The following is a 27,676-nucleotide window of genomic DNA, read 5'->3' on the forward strand; positions in this document are numbered from 1 at the left end:
ATCTTGCTCAGATAATACAGTGAAGTGGGGGAATCGTTACATTTATATGAACCCTGCAGCAGGTTTTATATTCTGTATAACTTTATTTAGCGCCCGCAGTGTACTCTGTGCTTTACAAAACATACTACTATATCCCCGGGGACTGGGGCAGCAGTGACTCTTACAAAGTAACCCATCACCTGCGCACATACTAACCACACTGTATGGCCGCTATCGCACATACTAACCACACTGTATGGCCGCTATCGCACACACTAACCACACTGTATGGCCGCTATCGCACACACTAACCACACTGTGTGGCCGCTATCGCACACACTAACCACACTGTATGGCCGCTATCGCACACACTAACCACACTGTGTGGCCGCTATCGCACACACTAACCACACTGTATGGCCGCTATCGCACACACTAACCACACTGTATGGCCGCTATCGCACACACTAACCACACTGTGTGGCCGCTATCGCACACACTAACCACACTGTATGGCCGCTATCGCACACACTAACCACACTGTGTGGCCGCTATCGCACACACTAACCACACTGTATGGCCGCTATCGCACACACTAACCACACTGTATGGCCGCTATCGCACATACTAACCACACTGTATGGCCGCTATCGCACACACTAACCACACTGTATGACCGCTATCGCACACACTAACCACACTGTATGGCCGCTATCGCACACACTAACCACACTGTGTGGCCGCTATCGCGCACACTAACCACACTGTATGACCGCTATCGCACACACTAACCACACTGTATGGCCGCTATCGCACACACTAACCACACTGTGTGGCCGCTATCGCGCACACTAACCACACTGTATGGCCGCTATCGCACATACTAACCACACTGTATGGCCGCTATCGCACACACTAACCACACTGTATGGCCGCTATCGCGCACACTAACCACACTGTATGGCCGCTATCGCACACACTAACCACACTGTGTGGCCGCTATCGCACACACTAACCACACTGTATGGCCGCTATCGCACACACTAACCACACTGTATGGCCGCTATCGCACACACTAACCACACTGTATGGCCGCTATCGCACACACTAACCACACTGTATGGCCGCTATCGCACACACTAACCACACTGTGTGGCCGCTATCGCACACACTAACCACACTGTATGGCCGCTATCGCACACACTAACCACACTGTGTGGCCGCTATCGCACACACTAACCACACTGTATGGCCGCTATCGCACACACTAACCACACTGTATGGCCGCTATCGCACACACTAACCACACTGTATGGCCGCTATCGCACACACTAACCACACTGTATGGCCGCTATCGCACACACTAACCACACTGTGTGGCCGCTATCGCACACACTAACCACACTGTGTGGCCGCTATCGCACACACTAACCACACTGTGTGGCCGCTATCGCACACACTAACCACACTGTATGGCCGCTATCGCACACACTAACCACACTGTGTGGCCGCTATCGCACACACTAACCACACTGTGTGGCCGCTATCGCACACACTAACCACACTGTGTGGCCGCTATCGCACACACTAACCACACTGTGTGGCCGCTATCGCACACACTAACCACACTGTATGGCCGCTATCGCACACACTAACCACACTGTATGGCCGCTATCGCACACACTAACCACACTGTATGGCCGCTATCGCACACACTAACCACACTGTGTGGCCGCTATCGCACACACTAACCACACTGTATGGCCGCTATCGCACACACTAACCACACTGTATGGCCGCTATCGCACACACTAACCACACTGTATGGCCGCTATCGCACACACTAACCACACTGTATGGCCGCTATCGCACACACTAACCACACTGTATGGCCGCTATCGCACACACTAACCACACTGTGTGGCCGCTATCGCACACACTAACCACACTGTGTGGCCGCTATCGCACACACTAACCACACTGTATGGCCGCTATCGCACACACTAACCACACTGTGTGGCCGCTATCGCACACACTAACCACACTGTATGGCCGCTATCGCACACACTAACCACACTGTATGGCCGCTATCGCACACACTAACCACACTGTATGGCCGCTATCGCACACACTAACCACACTGTGTGGCCGCTATCGCACACACTAACCACACTGTATGGCCGCTATCGCACACACTAACCACACTGTGTGGCCGCTATCACACACACTAACCACACTGTATGGCCGCTATCGCACACACTAACCACACTGTATGGCCGCTATCGCGCACACTAACCACACTGTATGGCCGCTATCGCACACACTAACCACACTGTATGGCCGCTATCGCGCACACTAACCACACTGTGTGGCCGCTATCGCGCACACTAACCACACTGTATGGCCGCTATCGCACACACTAACCACACTGTGTGGCCGCTATCGCACACACTAACCACACTGTGTGGCCGCTATCGCGCACACTAACCACACTGTATGGCCGCTATCGCACACACTAACCACACTGTGTGGCCGCTATCGCACACACTAACCACACTGTGTGGCCGCTATCGCACACACTAACCACACTGTATGGCCGCTATCGCACACACTAACCACACTGTATGGCCGCTATCGCACACACTAACCACACTGTGTGGCCGCTATCGCACACACTAACCACACTGTGTGGCCGCTATCGCACACACTAACCACACTGTGTGGCCGCTATCGCACACACTAACCACACTGTATGGCCGCTATCGCGCACACTAACCACACTGTATGGCCGCTATCGCACACACTAACCACACTGTATGGCCGCTATCGCACATACTAACCACACTGTATGGCCGCTATCGCACACACTAACCACACTGTGTGGCCGCTATCGCACACACTAACCACACTGTGTGGCCGCTATCGCACACACTAACCACACTGTGTGGCCGCTATCGCGCACACTAACCACACTGTATGGCCGCTATCGCACACACTAACCACACTCTATGGCCGCTATCGCACACACTAACCACACTGTGTGGCCGCTATCGCACACATTAACCACACTGTGTGGCCGCTATCGCACACACTAACCACACTGTGTGGCCGCTATCGCGCACACTAACCACACTGTATGGCCGCTATCGCACACACTAACCACACTGTATGGCCGCTATCGCACACACTAACCACACTGTGTGGCCGCTATCGCACACACTAACCACACTGTGTGGCCGCTATCGCGCACACTAACCACACTGTATGGCCGCTATCGCACACACTAACCACACTGTGTGGCCGCTATCGCACACACTAACCACACTATGTGGCCGCTATCGCACACACTAACCACACTGTGTGGCCGCTATCACACACACTAACCACACTGTATGGCCGCTATCGCACACACTAACCACACTGTGTGGCCGCTATCGCACACACTAACCACACTGTATGGCCGCTATCGCACATACTAACCACACTGTATGGCCGCTATCGCACATACTAACCACACTGTATGGCCGCTATCGCACACACTAACCACACTGTATGGCCGCTATCGCACACACTAACCACACTGTGTGGCCGCTATCGCACACACTAACCACACTGTATGGCCGCTATCGCACACACTAACCACACTGTGTGGCCGCTATCGCACACACTAACCACACTGTGTGGCCGCTATCGCACACACTAACCACACTGTGTGGCCGCTATCGCACACACTAACCACACTGTGTGGCCGCTATCGCACACACTAACCACACTGTGTGGCCGCTATCGCACACACTAACCACACTGTGTGGCCGCTATCGCACACACTAACCACACTGTGTGGCCGCTATCGCACACACTAACCACACTGTGTGGCCGCTATCGCACACACTAACCACACTGTGTGGCCGCTATCGCACACACTAACCACACTGTATGGCCGCTATCGCACACACTAACCACACTGTATGGCCGCTATCGCACACACTAACCACACTGTGTGGCCGCTATCGCACACACTAACCACACTGTGTGGCCGCTATCGCACACACTAACCACACTGTATGGCCGCTATCGCACACACTAACCACACTGTGTGGCCGCTATCGCACACACTAACCACACTGTGTGGCCGCTATCGCACACACTAACCACACTGTGTGGCCGCTATCGCACACACTAACCACACTGTATGGCCGCTATCGCACACACTAACCACACTGTATGGCCGCTATCGCACACACTAACCACACTGTATGGCCGCTATCGCACACACTAACCACACTGTGTGGCCGCTATCGCACACACTAACCACACTGTATGGCCGCTATCGCACACACTAACCACACTGTATGGCCGCTATCGCACACACTAACCACACTGTGTGGCCGCTATCGCACACACTAACCACACTGTATGGCCGCTATCACACACACTAACCACACTGTGTGGCCGCTATCGCACACACTAACCACACTGTGTGGCCGCTATCGCACACACTAACCACACTGTATGGCCGCTATCGCACACACTAACCACACTGTGTGGCCGCTATCGCACACACTAACCACACTGTGTGGCCGCTATCGCACACACTAACCACACTGTATGGCCGCTATCGCACACACTAACCACACTGTGTGGCCGCTATCGCACACACTAACCACACTGTGTGGCCGCTATCGCACACACTAACCACACTGTGTGGCCGCTATCGCACACACTAACCACACTGTGTGGCCGCTATCGCACACACTAACCACACTGTGTGGCCGCTATCGCACACACTAACCACACTGTATGGCCGCTATCGCACACACTAACCACACTGTATGGCCGCTATCGCACACACTAACCACACTGTGTGGCCGCTATCGCACACACTAACCACACTGTATGGCCGCTATCGCACACACTAACCACACTGTGTGGCCGCTATCGCACACACTAACCACACTGTGTGGCCGCTATCGCACACACTAACCACACTGTGTGGCCGCTATCGCACACACTAACCACACTGTATGGCCGCTATCGCACACACTAACCACACTGTATGGCCGCTATCGCACACACTAACCACACTGTGTGGCCGCTATCGCACACACTAACCACACTGTATGGCCGCTATCGCACACACTAACCACACTGTATGGCCGCTATCGCACACACTAACCACACTGTGTGGCCGCTATCGCACACACTAACCACACTGTATGGCCGCTATCGCACACACTAACCACACTGTATGGCCGCTATCGCACACACTAACCACACTGTATGGCCGCTATCGCACACACTAACCACACTGTGTGGCCGCTATCGCACACACTAACCACACTGTGTGGCCGCTATCGCACACACTAACCACACTGTGTGGCCGCTATCGCACACACTAACCACACTGTGTGGCCGCTATCGCACACACTAACCACACTGTATGGCCGCTATCGCACACACTAACCACACTGTGTGGCCGCTATCGCACACACTAACCACACTGTGTGGCCGCTATCGCACACACTAACCACACTGTGTGGCCGCTATCGCACACACTAACCACACTGTGTGGCCGCTATCGCACACACTAACCACACTGTGTGGCCGCTATCGCACACACTAACCACACTGTGTGGCCGCTATCGCACACACTAACCACACTGTGTGGCCGCTATCGCACACACTAACCACACTGTGTGGCCGCTATCGCACACACTAACCACACTGTGTGGCCGCTATCGCCCTCAATGCCTTTATGATAAACCTCCCAATTCTAATGGTTATAGCAGGGGTTCTCAGCTCCAGTCCTCAAGGCCCCCCAGGTCAGATTTTAAGGATATCCCTGCTTCAGAACAAGCGGCTCTGTCAAAGAATCAGCTTCAGCACAGGTGGCTAAGTCAAAGACTGCACCACCTGTGCTGAAGCAGGGATATCCTGAAAACCTGACCTGTTGGTGGCCCCTGGAATAGGACGTCTGATTAAAGGCGGTAACAAAAGAAAAGGCCTACTCTTGATCTAAATCTCCGATTAGGAATGTTAGAAGGTGTTTGCTCTCCTGTAACCGCGGAGCTGAGAGAGGGCAGAGCAACCACTGAAAATGTAAATGAAATATATATAGGTAAGATGGGAGGATGAGATCAGAAGGTGTGTTGGAGCAGCGTGGAGAAGAGGCTGTAACCGCAGGACCTGGGAGAATTCATCCAGCAGTGGGGAGACACGGGGATCAAAACGCTGACTATTTTGTGATAAATCACAACAATTCTTCCGTTCAAGTGCAATGAGTGCTGTTAATTTGTATCTACTGTACTATGTATGTGTTAATATTATGTCTTTATTCACATGTTTTAACTTTGTCACAGTCGTCATATATAGCTCACGGCATTGCAGAAGGGGTTATGTGCCAGCCACCCCTCTGTGCCACCTGTCTATAACCTTACTATGCCACCCCTCTGTGCCACCTGTCTATAACCTTACTGTGCCACCTGTCTATAACCTTACTATGCCACCCCTCTGTAACCGTGCTGTGCTTCCACTCTGTAACCCATTTCTAACCTCGCTGTGCCACCAACCCTCTGTAACCTCGCTGTGCCACCAACCCTCTGTAACCTCGCTGTGCCACTCCTCTGTAACCTCGCTGTGCCACCCCTCTGTAACCTCGCTGTGCCACCAGCCCTCTGTAACCTCGCTGTGCCACCCCTCTGTAACCTCGCTGTGCCACCCCTTTGTAACCTCGCTGTGCCACTCCTCTGTAACCTCGCTGTGCCACCCCTCTGTAACCTCACTGTGCCACTCCTCTGTAACCTCGCTCTGCCACCCCTCTGTAACCTCGTTCTGCCACCCCTCTGTAACCTCACTGTGCCACTCCTCTGTAACCTCGCTGTGCCACCCTCTGTAACTTCGCTGTGCCACCCCTCTGTAACCTCGCTGTGCCACCCCTCTGTAACCTCACTGTGCCACCCCTCTGTAACCTCGCTGTGCCACCCCTCTGTAACCTCGCTGTGCCACCCCTCTGTAACCTCGCTGTGCCACCCCTCTGTAACCTCGCTCTGCCACCCCTCTGTAACCTCACTGTGCCACTCCTCTGTAACCTCACTGTGCCACTCCTCTGTAACCTCGCTGTGCCACCCCTCTGTAACCTCACTGTGCCACTCCTCTGTAACCTCGCTGTGCCACCCCTCTGTAACCTCGCTCTGCCACCCCTCTGTAACCTCGCTGTGCCACCCCTCTGTAACCTCGCTGTGCCACCCCTCTGTAACCTCGCTGTGCCACGCTTTCTTCCTCCAGCCTCCTCTCCTCTTGGTTGCCCAGCTGCTCCTCTTGCCAAGATTCCCCATGTGACGAAGATATCGCCAGCTCCCAACTGTGCGGCTCCCACACTGATATCTGCCGAATATGTGCCGTGCCTCTATAAAGGGGCGTCCAGGTCTTGGGGTCAGCGCTGAGACGGACAGAAACATGGGGAAGATGTTGCTCTGGGCGGGTGAGTGACCCAACGCTTTTCTGTCCCCTTTACTACCTCCCACCCTTCTCATAGCCACTGTCCTTCTGTCCCCTCTGCTCCTTGTAAATGTGACATGAATGTTGAGCATGTAGCCACCTCCGGGGTGGAGAGCTTGGAGAACGGTGGTTATTGTGGCAGCAAAGAGAGCCATGTGAGGGGAAGCCCGACTAGGTCACCCGGAGGTCAGCGGCTGAACAGGCATCTGAATTATCCTGTGGGGTGACACAGCTGTGACATGTGTGTGACGTGTCATCACTCTCTCTGCAGGTGTGTTCCTGTTGCTGCACTTACAGATGGGTAAGAGACTGCGTCCGATGTACTGAGTGTGTGAAACAATGCAGATGTACACAGTGTAGATGGAGGTGGGAGCGGGCGGAGGGGAAGAGAGTTTTATGTGTGTGAATGAAGGGATTTGGGTATGAGGAGGGAGGAGGGTTTGCCCCCTCACTCTCCCTCTCTGCCCCCCAGGCTCTGCCTACAAGCTGGTCTGCTACTTCAGCAACTGGTCCCAGTACCGACCAGAACCTGCCAAGTACGTGCCAGGGAACATTGACCCGCAGCTCTGCACACACCTCATGTACGCCTTCGCCACCATGAACGACAACAAGATTGTGCCCTACGAGTGGAACGATGACGTGTTGTACAAGCAGTTTAATGACCTGAAGAAACAGTGAGTGCGCAGACCCGGCCCCCCCGCCTACCCTGTGCCGCCCTCCCCCCGCCTACCCTGTGCCGCCCTCCCCCCGCCTACCCTGTGCCGCCCTCCCCCCGCCTACCCTGTGCCGCTCTCCCCCCGCCTACCCTGTGCCGCCCTCCCCCCGCCTACCCTGTGCCGCCCTCCCCCCGCCTACCCTGTGCCGCCCTCCCCCCGCCTACCCTGTGCCGCCCTCCCCCCGCCTACCCTGTGCCGCCCTCCCCCCGCCTACCCTGTGCCGCCCTCCCCCCGCCTACCCTGTGCCGCCCTCCCCCCGCCTACCCTGTGCCGGCCTCCCCCGCTTACCCTGTGCCATCCTGCCCCCACTTCCTCCCCACCTACCCTGTGCCATCCTGCCCCCACCCCCTCCCCACCTACCCTGTGCCGTCCTGCCCCAACCCCCTCCCCACCTACCCTGTGCCGTCCTCCCCCCACCGACCCTGTACCGTCCTCCCCCCACCTCGTCCCCACCTACCCTGTGCCGTCCTGCCCCCTCCCCACCTAACCTGTGCCGTCCTGCCCCCACCCCCTCCCACCTACCCTGTGCCGTCCTGCCCCCACCCCCTCCCCACCTAACCTGTGCCGTCCTGCCCCCACCCCCTCCCCACCTAACGTGTGCCGTCCTGCCCCCACTCCCTCCCCACCTACCCTGTGCCGTCCTGCCCCCACCCCCTCCCCACCTAACCTGTGCCGTCCTGCCCCCACCAACTCCCCACCTAGCCTGTGCCGTCCTGCCCCCACCAACTCCCCACCTACCCTGTGCTGTCCTTCCCCCCACCCCCTCCCCACCTACCCTGTGCCGTCCTGCCCCCACCCCCTCCCCACCTACCCTGTGCCGTCCTGCCCCCACCCCCTCCCCACTTACCCTGTGCCGTCCTGCCCCCACCCCCTCCCCACCTACCCTGTGCCGTCCTGCCCCCACCCCCTCCCCACCTACCCTGTGCCGTCCTGCCCCCACCTACCCTGTGCCGTCCTGCCCCCACCCCCTCCCCACCTACCCTGTGCCGTCCTGCCCCCACCTACCCTGTGCCGTCCTGCCCCCACCTACCCTGTGCCGTCCTGCCCCCACCTACCCTGTGCCGTCCTGCCCCCACCTACCCTGTGCCGTCCTGCCCCCATCCCCTCCCCACCTACCCTGTGCCATCCTGCCCCCACCCCCTCCCCACCTACCCTGTGCCGTCCTGCCCCCACTCCCTCCCCACCTACCCTGTGCCGTCCTCCCCCCACCAACCCTGTGCCGTCCTCACCCACCCCACCAACCCTGTGCCGTCCTCACCCACCCCACCTAACCTGTGCCGTCCTGCCTCCAACCCCTCCCTACCTACCCTGTGCCGTCCTGCCCCCACCCCCTCCACCTGTGCCGTCCTGCCCCCACCCCCTCCCCACCTACCCTGTGCCGTCCTGCCTCCACCCCCTCCCCACCTACCCTGTGCCGTCCTGCCCCCAACCCCTCCCCACCTACCCTGTGCCGTCCTGCCCCAACCTACCCTGTGCTGTCCTACCCCCACCTACCCTGTGCCGTCCTGCCCCCACCCCCTCCCCACCTACCCTGTGCCATCCTGCCCCCACTTCCTCCCCACCTACCCTGTGCCATCCTGCCCCCACTCCCTCCCCACCTACCCTGTGCCGTCCTGCCCCCACTCCCTCTCCACCTACCCTGTGCCGTCCTCCCCCCACCAACCCTATGCCGTCCTCACCTACCCTGTGCCGTCCTGCCCCCACCCCCTCCACCTGTGCCGTCCTGCCCCCACCCCCTCCCCACCTACCCTGTGCCGTCCTGCCTCCACCCCCTCCCCACCTACCCTGTGCCGTCCTGCCCCCAACCCCTCCCCACCTACCCTGTGCCGTCCTGCCCCAACCTACCCTGTGCTGTCCTACCCCCACCTACCCTGTGCCGTCCTGCCCCCACACCCTCACCACCTACCCTGTGCCATCCTGCCCCCACTTCCTCCCCACCTACCCTGTGCCATCCTGCCCCCACTCCCTCCCCACCTACCCTGTGCCATCCTGCCCCCTCCCCCTCCCCACCCCACCTGTGCCGTCCTGCCCCCACCCCCTCCCCACCCCACCTGTGCCATCCTGCCCCCACCCCCTCCCCACCTAACCTGTGTCGTCCTAACCCCACCCCCTCCCCACCAACCTGTGCCATCCTGCCCCCACCAACTCCCCACCTACCCTGTGCCGTCCTGCCCCCACCACCTCCCCACCTACCCTGTGCCGTCCTGCCCCCACCTACCCTGTGCCGTCCTGCCCCCACCTACCCTATGCCGTCCTGCCCCCACCCCCTCCCCACCTACCCTGTGCCATCCTGCCCCCACTCCCTCCCCACCTACCCTGTGCCGTCCTCCCCCCACCTACCCTGTGCTGTCCTGCCCCCACCCCCTCCCCACCCCACCTAACCTATGCCGTCCTGCCCCCAACCCCTCCCCACCCCACCTAACCTGTGCCATCCTGCCCCCACCCCCTCCCCACCTAACCTGTGCCGTCCTGCCCCCACCCCCTCCCCACCTAACCTGTGCCATCCTGCCCCCACCAACTCCCCACCTACCCTGTGCCGTCCTGCCCCCACTCCCTCCCACCTACCCTGTGCCGACCTGCCCCCACTCCCTCCCCCACTCCCTCCCCACCTACCCTGTGCCGTCCTCCCCCCACCTACCCTGTGCCGCCCCCCCCACCAACCCTGTGCCGTCCTCACCCACCCCACCTAACCTGTGCCGTCCTGCCCCCACCCCACCTAACCTGTGCCGTCCTGCCCCCACCCCACCTACCCTGTGCCGTCCTGCCCCCACCCCCTCCCCACCTACCCTGTGCCGTCCTTCCCCCCCACCCCCTCCCCACCTACCCTGTGCCGTCCTTCCACCCACACCCTCCCCACCTACCCTGTGCCGTCCTTCCACCCACACCCTCCCCACCTACCCTGTGCCGTTCTTCCCCCCACCCCCTCCCCACCTACCCTGTGCCGTCCTTCCACCCACACCCTCCCCACCTACCCTGTGCCGTCCTCACCCACCCCGCCCCCACCTACCCTGTGCCGTCCTGCCCCCACCCCCTCCCCACCTATCCTGTGCCGTCCTGCCCCACCCCCTCCCCACATACCCTGTGCCGTCCGTCGTCCACCCCCTCCCCTCATACTCTGTGCCGTCCTCTCCCCCACTTGCCCTGTGCCCGCCTGCCCTGTTCCAGCTTTCCCACCCCACTGCCTGCCCTTATGCCCCCATCCTGTGTGTGCCAGCCTTTCCCCAGCTTGCCCTTTGCCGGCCTTTCTTCTCCCCACCCCCTCCCTGCTTACCCTGTGCCGGGCTTTCCCCCGCTTACCCTGTGCCGGCCTGGTTACCCTGTGCCGTTCTCACTCGTGGTGATTCTGTGCTTCTGTGTGTCCCAGGAACCCAAAGCTGGTGACGTTATTGGCCATCGGAGGCTGGAACTTCGGGACCGCCAAGTGAGTCCCACATTCTCCATGCGGAATATAGCGGGGGAGAACCTGCCGAGGGATGCATGGGGGTGTTGTGCAGTACATCAGTATACAGGGGAATATTGTCTTATAACCATATATAAGGACAGACAACCTGTAGCGGGGTATATACAGCCTCGTATATGGGTATATACAGGTATACCACTCCGTAGCTGGGAATATACAGGTATACCACTCCGTAGCTGGGTTTATACAGGTATGCCACTCCGTAGCTGGGTATGTACATGTATAGCTATACAGCCTCGTAGCTGGGTATATACAGGTATGCCACTCTGTAGCTGGTATACAGGTATGCCATTCTATAGCTGGTATATACAGGTATGCCACTCTGTAGCTGGTATATACAGGTATGCCACTCTGTAGCTGGTATATACAGGTATGCCACTCTGTAGCTGGTATATACAGGTATGCCACTCTGTAGCTGGTATATACAGGTATGCCACTCTGTAGCTGGTATATACAGGTATGCCACTCCGTAGCTGGGTATATACAGGTATGCCACTCTGTAGCTGGGTATATACAGGTATGCCACTCTGTAGCTGGTATACAGGTATGCCATTCTATAGCTGGTATATACAGGTATGCCACTCTGTAGCTGGTATATACAGGTATGCCACTCTGTAGCTGGTATATACAGGTATGCCACTCTGTAGCTGGTATATACAGGTATGCCACTCTGTAGCTGGTATATACAGGTATGCCACTCTGTAGCTGGTATATACAGGTATGCCACTCTGTAGCTGGTATATACAGGTATGCCACTCTGTAGCTGGTATATACAGGTATGCCACTCTGTAGCTGGTATATACAGGTATGCCACTCTGTAGCTGGTATATACAGGTATGCCACTCTGTAGCTGGTATATACAGGTATGCCACTCTGTAGCTGGTATATACAGGTATGCCACTCTGTAGCTGGTATATACAGGTATGCCACTCTGTAGCTGGTATATACAGGTATGCCACTCTGTAGCTGGTATATACAGGTATGCCACTCTGTAGCTGGTATATACAGGTATGCCACTCTGTAGCTGGTATATACAGGTATGCCACTCTGTAGCTGGTATATACAGGTATGCCACTCTGTAGCTGGTATATACAGGTATGCCACTCTGTAGCTGGTATATACAGGTATGCCACTCTGTAGCTGGTATATACAGGTATGCCACTCTGTAGCTGGTATATACAGGTATGCCACTCTGTAGCTGGTATATACAGGTATGCCACTCTGTAGCTGGTATATACAGGTATGCCACTCTGTAGCTGATATATACAGGTATGCCACTCTGTAGCTGGTATATACAGGTATGCCACTCTGTAGCTGATATATACAGGTATGCCACTCTGTAGCGGGGTATATACAGGTATGCCACTCTGTAGCTGGTATATACAGGTATGCCACTCTGTAGCTGGTATATACAGGTATGCCACTCTGTAGCTGGTATATACAGGTATGCCACTCTGTAGCTGGTATATACAGGTATGCCACTCTGTAGCTGGTATATACAGGTATGCCACTCTGTAGCTGGTATATACAGGTATGCCACTCTGTAGCTGGTATATACAGGTATGCCACTCTGTAGCAGGGTATATACAGGTATGCCACTCTGTAGCGGGGTATATACAGGTATGCCACTCTGTAGCTGGTATATACAGGTATGCCACTCTGTAGCTGGTATATACAGGTATGCCACTCTGTAGCTGGTATATACAGGTATGCCACTCTGTAGCGGGGTATATACAGGTATGCCACTCTGTAGCAGGGTATATACAGGTATGCCACTCTGTAGCTGGTATACAGGTATGCCACTCTGTAGCTGGTATACAGGTATGCCACTCTGTAGCAGGGTATATACAGGTATGCCACTCTGTAGCTGGTATATACAGGTATGCCACTCTGTAGCTGGTATATACAGGTATGCCACTCTGTAGCGGGGTATATACAGGTATAAAGTCCCAGTTCACGCCCGGCTCGTCCCCTCGTGCTCCCAGGTTCACGGCGATGGTTGCCAGCAGCGGCACCCGTAAAATCTTCATTGATTCTGTGATCGCGCATCTGCGGCTATACGACTTTGACGGCATCGACCTGGACGTCGAATACCCGGGGTCCCGCGGAAGCCCTCCCGAGGACAAGCAGAAATTTACAACCCTGACCCAGGTGGGTAGCCGGGCTTTGCACTTCCCCCTGCTCTCAGCATCTCACACTGCCACATCTATCCTGAACCAACTTCCATTTTGGCTTCTTGTATGTACCCCCCGAATCTGCTCTCGGTATCTGGGATAGATAAACATGGCCGCCTGGAATTGCCAATGACACTGAAGACACATTTTTAAGTACACACACACACGGTAAGTTGATGGTATGATTCAGATGTCATGGTGCTTGTTACATGTGAGGGTTCAGGAGAGATGAGCGTCTGCGATGGTAAGGGGACACAGGGTAAGCTCCTTCAGTCATAGCAGGCTCCAGGTGTACTGGAGACAGTCCCCACCATGACAGTCTTCTCTCATACCTCTACCCAATAGACTGAAACTTAGGTAATGATATATAAAACGGGATCCTTTATTGAGGCAGCCACTGCAGTTGTCATTACAGCGTATGCATAGGGTTTTCAGGATAAGTCTCAGGCCTCTGGATGGTCCCTGACTTCTCGCAATTGAGGCCTTGCAGCCTATTAGATCTTTCACCTCAACCCCTAAGGCCTCGGTCCCGCTGCGCTCGTTGGCGCGGGCGGCCACACGCGAGTTCCCCACCAGCAGGGGAATCCTGCGGAGCCGGTCCCCCCTGGCTGCACAGCTTACTACACGCTGTGGCGCGTCAGCTGCTATGGGACACAATAAAATGGTGATCCCTAGCGTTGACGCGTCACGTGGTGTGGCTGTGAGCCAATGGGGAGGGGAGGCTTCGGGAGGAGGAGAGGCTTCGGGGAGCGGGGAGGAGTGTGGAGTGAAAGCAGCGTGAGTGCCTGTCTGTGTGTGTGTATGTGTCTGAGTGCGTGAGTGCCTGCCTCTTTCTGTGTGTGTGTGTGTGTATGAGTGCGTGAGTGCCTGCCTCTTTCTGTGTGTGTGTGTGTGTGTATGAGTGCCTGAGTGCCTGCCTCTGTCTGTGTGTGTGTGTGTATGAGTGCGTGAGTGCCTGCCTGTGTGTGCGCGTGTGTGTGTGTGTGTGTGTGTATGTATGAGTGTGTGTGTGTGTTTTACTTACCATCAGCAGCTCCAGCCCGAGCCCGTGGAGGGAGGGAGGGGGGGGGGGGGGGGGGAGAGTAGCGGGTCCCTCCGCTCAAGCCACGCCCCCCCTCCCGCTCAAACCTCCCACTCCCGCCCACCTCCCGCTCCGGCTCCCGCTCCCTACAGACCGCATATCGCGGTCTGTGTATGTCAGCGCACCTGCGCTGCTGACAGGCGGTGCGCTGAGATACACAAACCGCGATCTGCGGTCTGTAGGGAGCGGGAGCCGGAGCAGGAGGTGGGCGGGAGGTGGGCGGTTTGACAGGGAGGGGGGGCGTGGCTTGAGCGGAGGGACCCGCTACTCTCCCCCCCCTCCCTCCACGGACTCGGGCTGGAGCTGGAAAGTAAGTTTAAACACACACACCCAGGCACTCATTCATATACACACACACACACACACACACACACGCAGGCACTCATTCATACACACACACACACACGCACACACACACACACACAGGCAGGCACTCACGCACTCATACACACACACACACACAGACAGAGGCAGGCACTCACGCACTCGGGCACACACATACACACACAGACAGGCACGCACGCACTCAGGCACACACATACACACATACACACACAGACAGGCACGCACGCACTCAGGCACACACATACACACACACACACACACAGACAGGCACGCACGCACTCAGGCACACACATACACATACACACACACACACACACACAGACAGGCACGCACGCACTCAGACACACACAGAGAGGCACTCACCTGCTTTCACTCCACACTCCTCCCCGCTCCCCGAAGCCTCTCCTCCTCCCGAAGCCTCCCCTCCCCATTGGCTCACAGCCACACACGTCACGCGTCAACGCTAGGAAACACCATTCTCTGGTGTCTCCAGCGGCTGACGCGCTACAGCGTGTAATCAGCTGTGCAGCCAGTGGGGACCGGGACCGGCTCGCGAGGATTCCCCTGCTGGTGGGGAACTCGCCGCCCGCGCCAACGAGCGCAGCGGGACCGAGGCCTAAGGGGCTGAGAGCATGTCTCCTCCCGGCCGGGAGGGACTCGGCTCCAGCTCAGCTCCAACTGAACTCTAGACTCAACTAGACTGACTATAATTTAGAACACTTCCTCCCTAAGGCACAGAGGGGGAGGGCACAAGGCCTGCACCTTGATTGGCTGTACAAAGATCCAGTTTCACCTCCACACCAGTCACTCAGAGAGGCAGCATGAGGGGGGGGGGGATGTTTAAACCCACAGGATAGCCTGACACCTCCTGTAGCTACTAGGACTTACATCTCAGGAGGCAGAAAATATAGCCCTGGACCAGCCATGGCTACACACATAATCAGAATGATTTGTACAATGGTGAGAATAACCACAGAACGGTACATGGCATTAAAATATGATATCTGCTGTACCCCAGAAAAGTGTCCCACCAGTTTAACCTTGGGGTCCTTCAGTGGATGGCTTTGAGCCATTGACCTTGGCACACAGCGATCTGTGTTTCTTTAGCCTCATACTCTAGTTCTTGCAATCCATCTTTAACAATAGTGACGTCTGTTAAACCCAACTCTGTACCCATCCCTAACACCCAACTCTGTACCCATCCCTAACACCCAACTCTGTAGCCATCCCTAACACCCAACTCTGTAGCCATCCCTAACACCCAACTCTGTAGCCATCCCTAACACCCAACTCTGTAGCCATCCCTAACACCCAACTCTGTAGCCATCCCTAACACCCAACTCTGTAGCCATCCCTAACACCCAACTCTGTACCCATCCCTAACACCCAACTCTGTACCCATCCCTAACACCCAACTCTGTACCCATCCCTAACACCCAACTCTGTACCCATCCCTAACACCCAACTCTGTACCCATCCCTAATCTAATATCTGACTTTGTAGAATCAATAGAACCAGTCCATGGCCAGTGAGAGGGGATATTAGGTACTGTACAAGGGGTACAGTAACATTCCATGCTGGGGTTCTAATGAATGGAACAGAAGAATTGGGGAACCAGATACCTTTTGTGAAGACTGGTATATTGTGAATAGAATTATGGGAAAGTGTGTGGACCAAAACGTGGATAACTCCATAAACACTAAACGTGTGTGTGTGTGTGTGTGTGTGTGTGTGTGTGTGTGTGTGTGTGTGTGTGTGTGTTACATTATCTCATTGCCACTTGTGTAAGGGTTTTGCCCTAATGTCTGCAGAAACAAATGCAGATCTTTCACAAACTCCGGCTGTAACTTTTATCCTAAATCCCTATAGATGTTTTATAGTTTGGATTTTCCAGAGATGAAAACATCCCCGATCTTGTAATACACAGGGGTGGTAATAATATATTCTCCACCAACTGTGCATTTGCCTTGATGTAACCAACAAACAGGACAGGTTTCTTTATACTGAGAAGGATGGGGCAAAGCAAAGAATGAGCCTTGACGATGGACAGGGAGTAGTCTGGGTAATGACAATGGACAAGGAGTAGTCTGGTAATGATGGATAATTTCCCCGCGACAGTATTACTTTCCCCCGCGACAGTATTACTTTCCCCCGCGACAGTATTACTTTCCCCCGCGACAGTATTACTTTCCCCCGCGACAGTATTACTTTCCCCCGCGACAGCATTACTTTCCCCCGCGACAGTATTACTTTCCCCCGCGACAGTATTACTTTCCCCCGCGACAGTGTTACTTTCCCCCGCGACAGTATTACTTTCCCCCGCGACAGTATTACTTTCCCCCGCGACAGTATTACTTTCCCCCGCGACAGTATTACTTTCCCCCGCGACAGCATTACTTTCCCCCGCGACAGTATTACTTTCCCCCGCGACAGCATTACTTTCCCCCGCGACAGTATTACTTTCCCCCGCGACAGTATTACTTTCCCCCGCGACAGCATTACTTTCCCCCGCGACAGTATTACTTTCCCCCGCGACAGTATTACTTTCCCCCGCGACAGTATTACTTTCCCCCGCGACAGCATTACTTTCCCCCGCGACAGCGTTACTTTCCCCCGCGACAGCGTTAATTTCCCCCGCGACAGTATTACTTTCCCCCGCGACAGTATTACTTTCCCCCGCGACAGTGTTACTTTCCCCCGCGACAGTATTACTTTCCCCCGCGACAGTATTACTTTCCCCCGCGACAGTATTACTTTCCCCCGCGACAGTATTACTTTCCCCCGCGACAGTATTACTTTCCCCCGCGACAGTATTACTTTCCCCCGCGACAGTATTACTTTCCCCCGCGACAGTGTTACTTTCCCCCGCGACAGTGTTACTTTCCCCCGCGACAGTGTTACTTTCCCCCGCGACAGTGTTACTTTCCCCCGCGACAGTATTACTTTCCCCCGCGACAGTATTACTTTCCCCCGCGACAGTATTACTTTCCCCCCGCGACAGTGTTACTTTGTCTTTCCCCCCGCGACAGCGTTACTTTCCCCCGCGACAGCGTTACTTTCCCCCCGCGACAGCGTTACTTTCCCCCCGCGACAGCGTTACTTTCCCCCGCGACAGCGTTACTTTCCCCCGCGACAGCGTTACTTTCCCCCGCGACAGCGTTACTTTCCCCCGCGACAGCGTTACTTTCCCCCGCGACAGCGTTACTTTCCCCCGCGACAGCGTTACTTTCCCCCGCGACAGCGTTACTTTCCCCCGCGACAGCGTTACTTTCCCCCGCGACAGCGTTACTTTCCCCCGCGACAGCGTTACTTTCCCCCGCGACAGCGTTACTTTCCCCCGCGACAGCGTTACTTTCCCCCGCGACAGTATTACTTTCCCCCGCGACAGAGGTTGTGTCGCGGATGGAGAAATGACCCTGGATGCAGGTAAGATGCTGGTAAGATGCTCCAAGGCAGTGCATGTGTCAGTCAGGGCGATGGTGATATCTTCTCGTATATGTAGCTGATGGTGTTGGAAGTGTGGAAGATGTTGATTTAAATCATATTGCTGTGTGTGTGTGTGTGTGTGTGTGTGTGTGTGTGTGTGTGTGTGTGTGTGTGTGTGTGTGTGTGTGTGTGTGTGTGTGTGTGTGTGTGTGTGTGTGTGCGTTGTGTGTGCGTGTGTGTGTGTGTGTGTGTGTGTGTGTGTGCGTTGTGTGTGCGTGTGCGTGCTACTGCAGAGGGCAATGTACTGCTGCGGCCGAGTTTATTCGAGCATTTGCCCGTTCTCGGCCGCAGCAGTAGCCTGGCGCGCGCCGGAGGGTGACGGGCGCGCGCCGAAGCAGCGGAAGAGCGCCCTCCGATCGGGGCGCTCTCCCTCCCGCTGCCGGGTCCGCTGGGTCCCCCGGAACCCCCTGCCGCCGTCCCCCACATCGCGGGACACCAGGGCTCCCTCGGGGAGCCCTGGACGCGCGTGCAGGGGGCGCACGCTCCCGATGACGCGTGACCGCGCGTCGGTGACGCGCGGCACGCCGAGGGGCGGCCACTAGCAAGCCGGGAAATCTCCCGGCTTGCGGATCTGGCCGCAGTGCAATAAACTGTGTCGCCAGTGTATATTGGAGTATTTTGGAATTCACTTGGTTAATTACTTCAAAACAGTTTGCCCCCGTACTTCTCTTATTGCGGTTATGTGTAACTCAGAAAGCCGTTTCCTGTAACAGACTTTCTTGTACCACAAACAAAAGGCTCTCTCTTGCACTAACACAGAAATCACCAGGCGCTCCTAAGGGTGTTCCAGATACCAAGGAATAATAACAATATTATGATAATAAAATGGCAAATAAAGAAAAAAGAATATACAACTGGTGTTCGAATTTGCAGCTCGACCTTCAATGGATCTTCCTTGTAGATCCTTAACTGGTTGCAATGTCAAAGAGTCAGGGAACGCAGACACCAGGATGGACAAATGAGGAGAAAGAACAATAACACAAATAATAGTGCAATCCTGTATCTTAGAGGAATGATTCAATAGAGACTGTGAACATATATAGTGGACAGAAGAATTATAAATAAATGGCCACTGCTATATTCCCATATGATGGGGGAAAGATGCAAGAATAAATGCACACATGACAGAATGGTCAAAATTAAGGATAGCCAAACAAATGTAGTCATAAAAAAAAAAGAAGAAAGTTTAGTTGATGAACATCAGTGGGCACACGGATGCAGTGGGAACCCGGAAGTCCTGCGGAGCCTGACAGTGGAGGAATCGCCAGCGCAGCTTGACCCCCCTGTAGCAGCCATACCGCAAACAGGTTACTTCTCCCACAATGGACACCAACTGAGCTCTATATTCATTGCCTGTGTTCTGGGGCTTCTTTGTAAGTTCCCACTGCATCCGTGTGCCCACTGATGTTCATCAACTAAACTTTCTTCTTTTTTTTTTATGACTACATTTGTTTGGCTATCCTTAATTTTGACCATTCTGTCATGTGTGCATTTATTCTTGCATCTTTCCCCCATCATATGGGAATATAGCAGTGGCCATTTATTTATAATTCTTCTGTCCACTATATATGTTCACAGTCTCTATTGAATCATTCCTCTAATATACAGGATTGCACTATTATTTGTGTTATTGTTCTTTCTCATTTGTCCATCCTGGTCTTTCTTGCACTGCAATAAAAGATGAACCATTAAGGCTATTGCTGTAACCCTTTTATATTCAGCATGAACCCCAACTAGCCTAGTCTTGCTTCAATTGTTTCACCTTCTGAAAACAAAGTTGTATTGGTAAGGGCCAGGTGTCCACATAGGAAACAGCTGATTCTTGGGCAGCTGTGGTTTCTGGATCAACTGTATACAGAATACATTTATCTTACACTGCCACCGTCTCCCTGAGTCCGTTATGTGACCAGTGAGAGGAATATTTATTCGTAGAGCCTCGATTCAATGGAGAAACAGACCCATTATGGTTCCATGTATTAAATGGAAAACATCTGGGCCTAGGGTTAAGGGTTTGGATACACATTCGTCGAAAGAAACGGAGTGAATTAAGGATCATTAGCCCAACTGGTCGGACGTTAGCAGTTTGCAGTTGGGGGACGCTGTGAAATTAGGGGCAGAAGCAGAGAAATGGAAAGAGGAAGAAGAACATGGGATATGCTGACGTCCGGCAGAATTGGGATTCCATACAAATTATTGTTCACAGTGAAAGATGGACAAGGAGTAGTCTGGGTAATGACGATGGACAAGGAGTAGTCTGGGTAATGACGATGGACAGGGAGTAGTCTGGGTAATGACGATGGACAGGGAGTAGTTTGGGTAATGACGATGGATAAAGGAATAGTCTGGGTAATGACGTCGGACTGGAAATAGTCTGGGTAATGACGATGGACAGGGAATAGTCTGGGTAATGACGATGGACAAGGAGTAGTCTGGGTAATGACGATGGACAAGGAATAGTCTGGGTAATGACGATGGACAAGGAGTAGTCTGGGTAATGACGATGGACAAGGAGTAGTCTGGGTAATGACGACGGACAAGGAGTAGTCTGGGTAATGACGATGGACAAGGAGTAGTCTGGGTAATGACTGTTACTGCTGGACAAGGGAATGGAAGAGGAGGGTCGTTTGCTGAAGAAGCTGAAGATCTGAGACTAGTAGGAGTTGGGCAATTTGGAGCCACAGATGGTAGTGTTGGGTTGTGGTGGTGGCAGGTGTAGGTGAGGGGAAATGAATGACAAGCCATGCGGATAACTGCAGCGGTATATGACATAAGACAGGGGTTCTCAACTCCAGTCCTGGAGACAAATACAGGTCAGGTTTTAAGGCTTTCCCAGCATCAGCACAGGTGGCTCAGTCGAAGACTGTGAAGCAGGGACTGATTGAGCCACCTGTGCTGAAGGAAGCAGGGACTGATTGAGCCACCTGTGCTGAAGCTGAGATCCTGAAAACCTGACCTGTTGGGCAGGTCTTGAGAACTGGAGTTGAGAATCCCTGACCATAAGGGAATGGGAGACTCCTGCCCTGAGGAGCTTACGCTCTTAGTGTTCCCACCTATGTCATTCTCATCTAATATCTTATCCCGGGCTCTCGCAGGAATTGCTCGCTGCGTTCGTAGCAGAAGCTGAGGCCACGAAGCGTCCGCGCCTCCTGTTGACAGCGGCAGTGTCTGCGGGGAAAGCGACCATCGACGCGGGCTACGAGATCGCAAAAATCGGACAGTGAGTGTGGGGAGAGGAGGGGAGGAGGGGAGGAGGGGAGGAGGGGAAGGGGAGAATAAGGGGGGGAGGAGTGAGGGGGGCGGCAGGTGACCAGGCTGGAGGGAGATGGGAAAGAGAGGGGGAGGGCAGTGATGGATAGGAGATAAGGGGGGCAGTGGGACGGAAGGGGGGCTAGAGACGAGGCGGTAACAAGGATGTACCTTGTATCTGAAGTGGGTGTTGTGGGTTCTGTGACTGGGTAATTTCTCAGTGTGTGTCGCTTTCCTCTGGTCTCTGAAGTGGGTGATCATGTGACCGAGCTGTTCCTCTCCTCCAGGACCCTGGATTTTATCAGCGTGATGACATACGATTTCCACGGGGGCTGGGACACGCTGGCTGGACACAACAGCCCCCTGTGCCGGGGTTCCACGGACGTGGGAGACTTAATTTACTTCCACATCGTAAGGAAAACCCCACCCCAGCTACTGTAATGCACACGCAGAGCACACACAGGGTTACACACAGGGCACACACAGGGTTACACACAGGGCACACACAGGACGCGAAATGCAGGGTTACATAAAATGCAGAAGCGTGGACATACATAGTGTACACGTAATGCACATGTAAAGTATACTTCAGGCACAGACCGCACGCAGAACTTGTATACTGTCCTAAGGAAGATAGGAGTCACATTGAAAAGAGTTCGCTCTTTTGCTTCCATCTCATTACAAGCCTCTTGATAGCGAGCTTCGCAGAGATAATAAACTATTTCTAGTATAAGTATGAGTAAAATAGCCATCTCTTGTGTAACAGGGTGGGGGGCAGAGCTGTGTATACTGGTGTTTGGGATCTGTGCAGGAGAAGAGCACAGTGTGTAGAGATGTGACATTTAAATAAAGGGACTGGCGCATGTCCTGTTATCCATGGACACGGTACCACTGCTTTCTACCTGCCTGTGTGTGACCCCCCCCTCTCTCTCTCTCCCTCCCCCCTCCCCTCTCTCTCCCTCCCCCTCCCCTCTCTCTCCCTCCCCCCCCTCTCTACTTCCCCCTCTCCCTCTCTCCCCCTCTCCCTCTCTCTCCCTCCCCGACGCCCCCGCAGAGATTCGCTATGAATTACTGGAGGGATAACGGGGTCCCTGCTGAGAAACTGATGGTTGGATTCCCGACCTACGGCCGAACCTTCAGGAACCCGAACCCCAGCAAGTGCGATGTGGGAATACCTGTGGCCGGAGCAGGCTCTGCCGGACAATACACTCGTGAGGCCGGATTCTGGGCTTACTACGAGGTGACCGCAGCGTGTTCACTATCTGTGTATAGAGCTACTCGGCGTTATTATACAGCACGGCGTGTTTACTATTGGTGTATGCTCTACTCAGGGGAGCGCAATCTTTTTTGTCGGTGCCCCCCCTACCGGCTCGCCCCCTCTTACCTCGGCTCCGGCGTTGTGGGCGTCATGACGTCACATTGCCATGGTGACGCGTCTCCAGAAGCCGTCTGAACCAATAAGTGCAGGCTTTCGCTGCTTCCCCTGCATTTAATTTAAGTGCCTTCGGGAAGCGCGTGGGGTCTCTGTAAACCCTGCGCCCCCGCAGACAATGGGGGGGGGGGCACGACCCCCAGTTTGCACACCCTTGCTCTACATCATTATGTATAGTGGTGTGTTTATATACTCAGCAATATTCTACACTGCACCCTGGGCTCCCCTCTCCCTCTGCTAACACTGCACCCTGCGCTCCCCTCTCCCTCTGCTAACACTGCACCCTGCGCTCCCCTCTCCCTCTGCTAACACTGCACCCTGCGCTCCCCTCTCTCTCTGCTAACACTGCACCCTGGGCTCCCCTCTTCCTCTGCTAACACTGCACCCTGCGCTCCCCTCTCCCTCTGCTAACACTGCGCCTTGCACTCCACCCTCCCCCTCTCCCTCTGCACCATACGCTCCCCTCTCCCTCTGCGAACACTGCACCCTGCGCCCCCCTCTCCCTCTGCACCATACGCTCCCCTCTCCCTCTGCGAACACTGCACCCTGCGCCCCCCTCTCCCTCTGCTAACACTGCACCCTGCACTCCACCCTCCCCCTCTCCCTCTGCATCCTACGCTCTCGCTCTGCTAACACTGCACCCTGCGCTCCCCTCTCACTCTGCTAACGCTGCACCCTGCGCTCCTCTCTCCCTCCCCCTCTCCCTCTACACCCTACGCTCCGCTCTCCCTCTGCTAACACTTCACCCTGCGCTCCCCTCTCTCACAGATCTGCAACTGGCTCAAAGGGACAACCGTGAAATGGATTGCGGACCAGAAGGTGCCCTATGCCTGCAAGGATAATGAGTGGGTCGGGTTCGACAACAAACAGAGCTACGAGTGCAAAGTAAGAGGGAGTCTGGGCCTGTGTGAGGGGCTCTGTGCTGGCGCTCGGGGGGTTTAATGATGCGGTCAGGGTTCAGATATATGATACATTGTGCGCGTGTGCACGATTGGCCCCTGTCCTGACCCCAAGAGCTTACATGAAACCAGGGTCAAAAAGAGGAAGTGGAACCAATGTCCCTCCCTTGCAGGGTGACCCCGTGACACGGAGGGGACCTGTCTGTCCCTGTGCCACCTTACATTGAGGCCTGTATCTGCCAAAGCCTCGTGTGATCATTGAATCCTCTGCTACCCAGGTGAAATTCCTGAAGGAAGGCGGCTTCGGGGGGGCCATGGTTTGGGCCATTGATCTGGACGATTTCCTGGGAACTTTCTGCAACGAGGGGAAGTATCCGCTGATCAACCACCTGAAATCCCTGCTGGAAGGTATGAGCCAAGGGGCGGGACGTGTTTGTGTGTGACATCACCGTGACCTCACCAGACAAACTGAGCCTCGTCACAGGGGTCCAGTGTTATCGCTACGTTTTGGTTGGGGACAGGGCGACATGTCTGATGATCTCGTGTTCCTGCTCTAAGAAATTAGAAAATCAATGAAAACGAACAGAAACATATATATATTTTATTCTGTTTCTTAGCAAAATGCATTAAACTGTCAGGTCAACACAGCAACTTAACGTCTCAGTGTAATGGATTCCTTAGATTAAATCAGCGATCCCGCCTCCATGTATGTATTATAATTTATATTATATCTACAGCAGCGGGGGAGGGAGGGGGCGGGGGTCCTTCGGAGCTGAACCTCGACTCTGGTGACGCCCCCTCAGCCAGTTCCCATGATAGTTAGATTGTAAGCTCTTCGGGACAGGGACTTTCTTATTGTTACTATCATGTCTGGAGCGCCTATTCCCACTGTGTGTTATATTATTATGCCGCGTGTATTGCTGCTGTGACGCGCTGTGCACCTGCATGGCGCTATATAAATAAAGACATAAATACAAATTGACAAATGCCGGAAATGTTTCTGCCGGCGTGACATGGTAAAAGGGAAAGATCATGGTAGAAATTATATAAAAAGTAAAAAAAATAAAATAAAATAAATGTATTTTTAATGTAAAGTTGTTTTAATTTTTTTGTTGCCATTTTAGGATCAGTCACAAACTGCCCTGGAGATCCTTGCGACCCTTCCGCACAACCACCCCCCACGCCCCCCGGAGAGGTCACCCCACCTCCCACTCCCCCCGGAGAGGTCACCAATCCCCCTGGAGTCGAGGTTGATCCCAACTTCTGCTCGGGTAAAACTGATGGATTCTACGTGAATCACGCAAACACCAACCGGTTTTACCAATGCGCTGGGGGGCGGACATACCCCTCGCAGTGTGCGGCCGGACTGGTGTTTGACCAGAGCTGCACGTGCTGCAACTGGCCCTGAGGAGCCATCTCTCTGCTCTGCTGAGCCTGAGCACCCCATTAAACTAAGAGCACCCCAATAAACACAGCTTAATATGCACCCTACGTCTGTCTGTCTGTGATTGGGTGGGTTGGGGAGAGATGGGTCTGTCCTGGGTGGGAGTGAGAGATAGGGAAGTGTGTGTCTGACACTTGAGTTGCAGAGAGAGAAATGTAAAGAGCTGGGTGTCTGTTAGGCCTAGGAGATGGAGAGGAGTCGGTCAGGGGTGGGTGGGATGCAGGTGTCGGTCAGGTGTGGGGGAGATGGAGTTGTCGTTCAGGGGTGGGGGAGATGGAGAGGTGTCGGTCAAGGGTGGGGGAGATGGAGGTGTCGGTCAAGGGTGGGGAAGATGGAGGTGTCGTATGGGGTGGGAGAGATGGAGGTGTCGCTCAGTGGTGGGGGAGATGGAGAGGTGTCGGTCAGGGGTGGGTGAGATGGAGAGGTGTCGGTCAGGGGTGGGTGAGATGGAGAGGTGTCGGTCAAGGGTGGGGGAGATGGTGGTTTCCGGCAGGGGTGGGGTAGATGGAGGTGTCGGTCAGGGGTGGGGGAGATGGAGGTGTCGGTCGGGGGTGGAGGAGATGGAGGTGTCGGTCAGGGGTAGGGGAGATGGAGGTGTCGGTCAGGGGTGAGGGAGATGAAGGTGTCGGTCATGGGTGGGGGAGATGGAGGTGTCGGTCAGGGGTGAGGGAGATGGAGGTGTCGGTCAGGGGTGGGGGAGATGGAGAGGAGTCTGCCTTGGGTGGGGAAGCTGGAGGTGTTGATCTGGGGTAGGGGAGATGGAGGTATCCCTGCTTCAGCACAAGTGGCTCCGTCAAAGAACCAGCTTCAACACAGGTGGCTCAGTTAAAGACTGCACCACCTGTGCGGAAGCAGGGATATCCTGAAAACCTGACCTGTTGGTGGCCCCTGGTCTGATTAAAGGCGGTAACAAAAGAAAAGGCCTACTCTTGATCTAAATCTCCGATTAGGAATGTTAGAAGGTGTTTTTTCTCCTGTAACAGAGGAGCTGAGAGAGGGCAGAGCAACCACTGAAAATGTAAATGAAATATATATAGGTAAGATGGGAGGATGAGATCAGAAGGTGTGTTGGAGCAGCGTGGAGAAGAGGCTGTAACCGCAGGACCTGGGAAATCATTGGGGAGAATTCATCCAGCAGTGGGGAGACACGGGGATCAAAACGCAAAAAATCACAAAAATTATTCCGTTCGAGTCCTATGAGTGCTGCTAATTTTTTTAATCTATTATAAATATATGTAACGGTGTCTCCCCCACCCGGTGGGAGATTCTGCCATTACAGCGTGTGTGGTGCATGCTACCTGTTGGTAAGCAGGATGGCTCAGTCGTCCGCCGATGGTTGTGGGGACACAGGACAGGTTTCCGGGGTACATACCCCACATGGATCTCTAGTGGTACAGCGCCTCCATCTGCCGCAGGCTCCAGATGTATGGAGGCAATCTCCTACGGTAGAACACAATCCCCTCTCTTTCCCCAGAAAGATTACACACCAGGCAGGAGGTATAAGAACAGGAACGGTTTATTCTGTCAGCACACACAGCCACGGCAGTTGATTCAATGCAGTCTCTGGCTAGGCTACCCTGCTGTAGGATGGTCCCTGGACTTGCACTACAGGTCAAGGGCCCCCGCAGCAGTCCTTGCTCTTCCCTGAACCTCTATTAGGAAGCGGGGAAAGGTACACACTCTTCCCCCCGAGGGGAAGAGGAACAGAGAAGGCCACTGTTCGGGCAACCTATAGTGTGACCTGCCTCTCTCAAGTGGGGAGAGGCACTGACTCAATTTGGGTGGCAATCCCTGTAAGTACAGCCAGGAGGAGGGTACCAGGTCTAACCCAGGATTGGTTAAACCCAGGCCTAGTGCCACCTCCTCCCCATTCACTCAAGGGCACTGCGGTGAGTGGGGAAAACCCATGATAGGTTC

At 54.9% G+C, this 27,676-nt stretch overlaps 1 protein-coding gene across 1 annotated transcript; it reads left to right on the forward strand.

Annotated features, from left to right (window-relative positions):
* The first annotated feature begins 7,263 nt into the window (after positions 1-7,263).
* Positions 7,264-25,801, forward strand: LOC142502543 (acidic mammalian chitinase-like). Its single transcript, XM_075613668.1, has 11 exons — positions 7,264-7,459; positions 7,748-7,777; positions 7,949-8,150; positions 11,557-11,613; positions 13,638-13,803; positions 21,831-21,955; positions 22,272-22,395; positions 23,039-23,224; positions 24,185-24,301; positions 24,594-24,723; positions 25,440-25,801. The coding sequence occupies exons 1-11, from the start codon at positions 7,372-7,374 to the stop codon at positions 25,721-25,723; spliced, it is 1,509 nt and encodes a 502-aa protein (XP_075469783.1). The 5' UTR covers positions 7,264-7,371; the 3' UTR covers positions 25,724-25,801.
* Positions 25,802-27,676: the final 1,875 nt, after the last annotated feature.

The sequence above is a fragment of the Ascaphus truei genome, chromosome 9 (genome assembly GCF_040206685.1).
Source record: "Ascaphus truei isolate aAscTru1 chromosome 9, aAscTru1.hap1, whole genome shotgun sequence".
NCBI classification, from domain to species: domain Eukaryota; kingdom Metazoa; phylum Chordata; class Amphibia; order Anura; family Ascaphidae; genus Ascaphus; species Ascaphus truei.

Bases quoted from the DNA above. Each gene is read 5' to 3' on its own strand.
- LOC142502543 (XM_075613668.1), top strand. From the start codon at position 7,372: ATGTGCCGTGCCTCTATAAAGGGGCGTCCAGGTCTTGGGGTCAGCGCT. The intron at 21,956-22,271 runs GTGAGTGTGGGG...CCTCTCCTCCAG, and splicing joins GAGATCGCAAAAATCGGACA to GACCCTGGATTTTATCAGCG. The intron at 22,396-23,038 runs GTAAGGAAAACC...ACGCCCCCGCAG, and splicing joins ACTTAATTTACTTCCACATC to AGATTCGCTATGAATTACTG.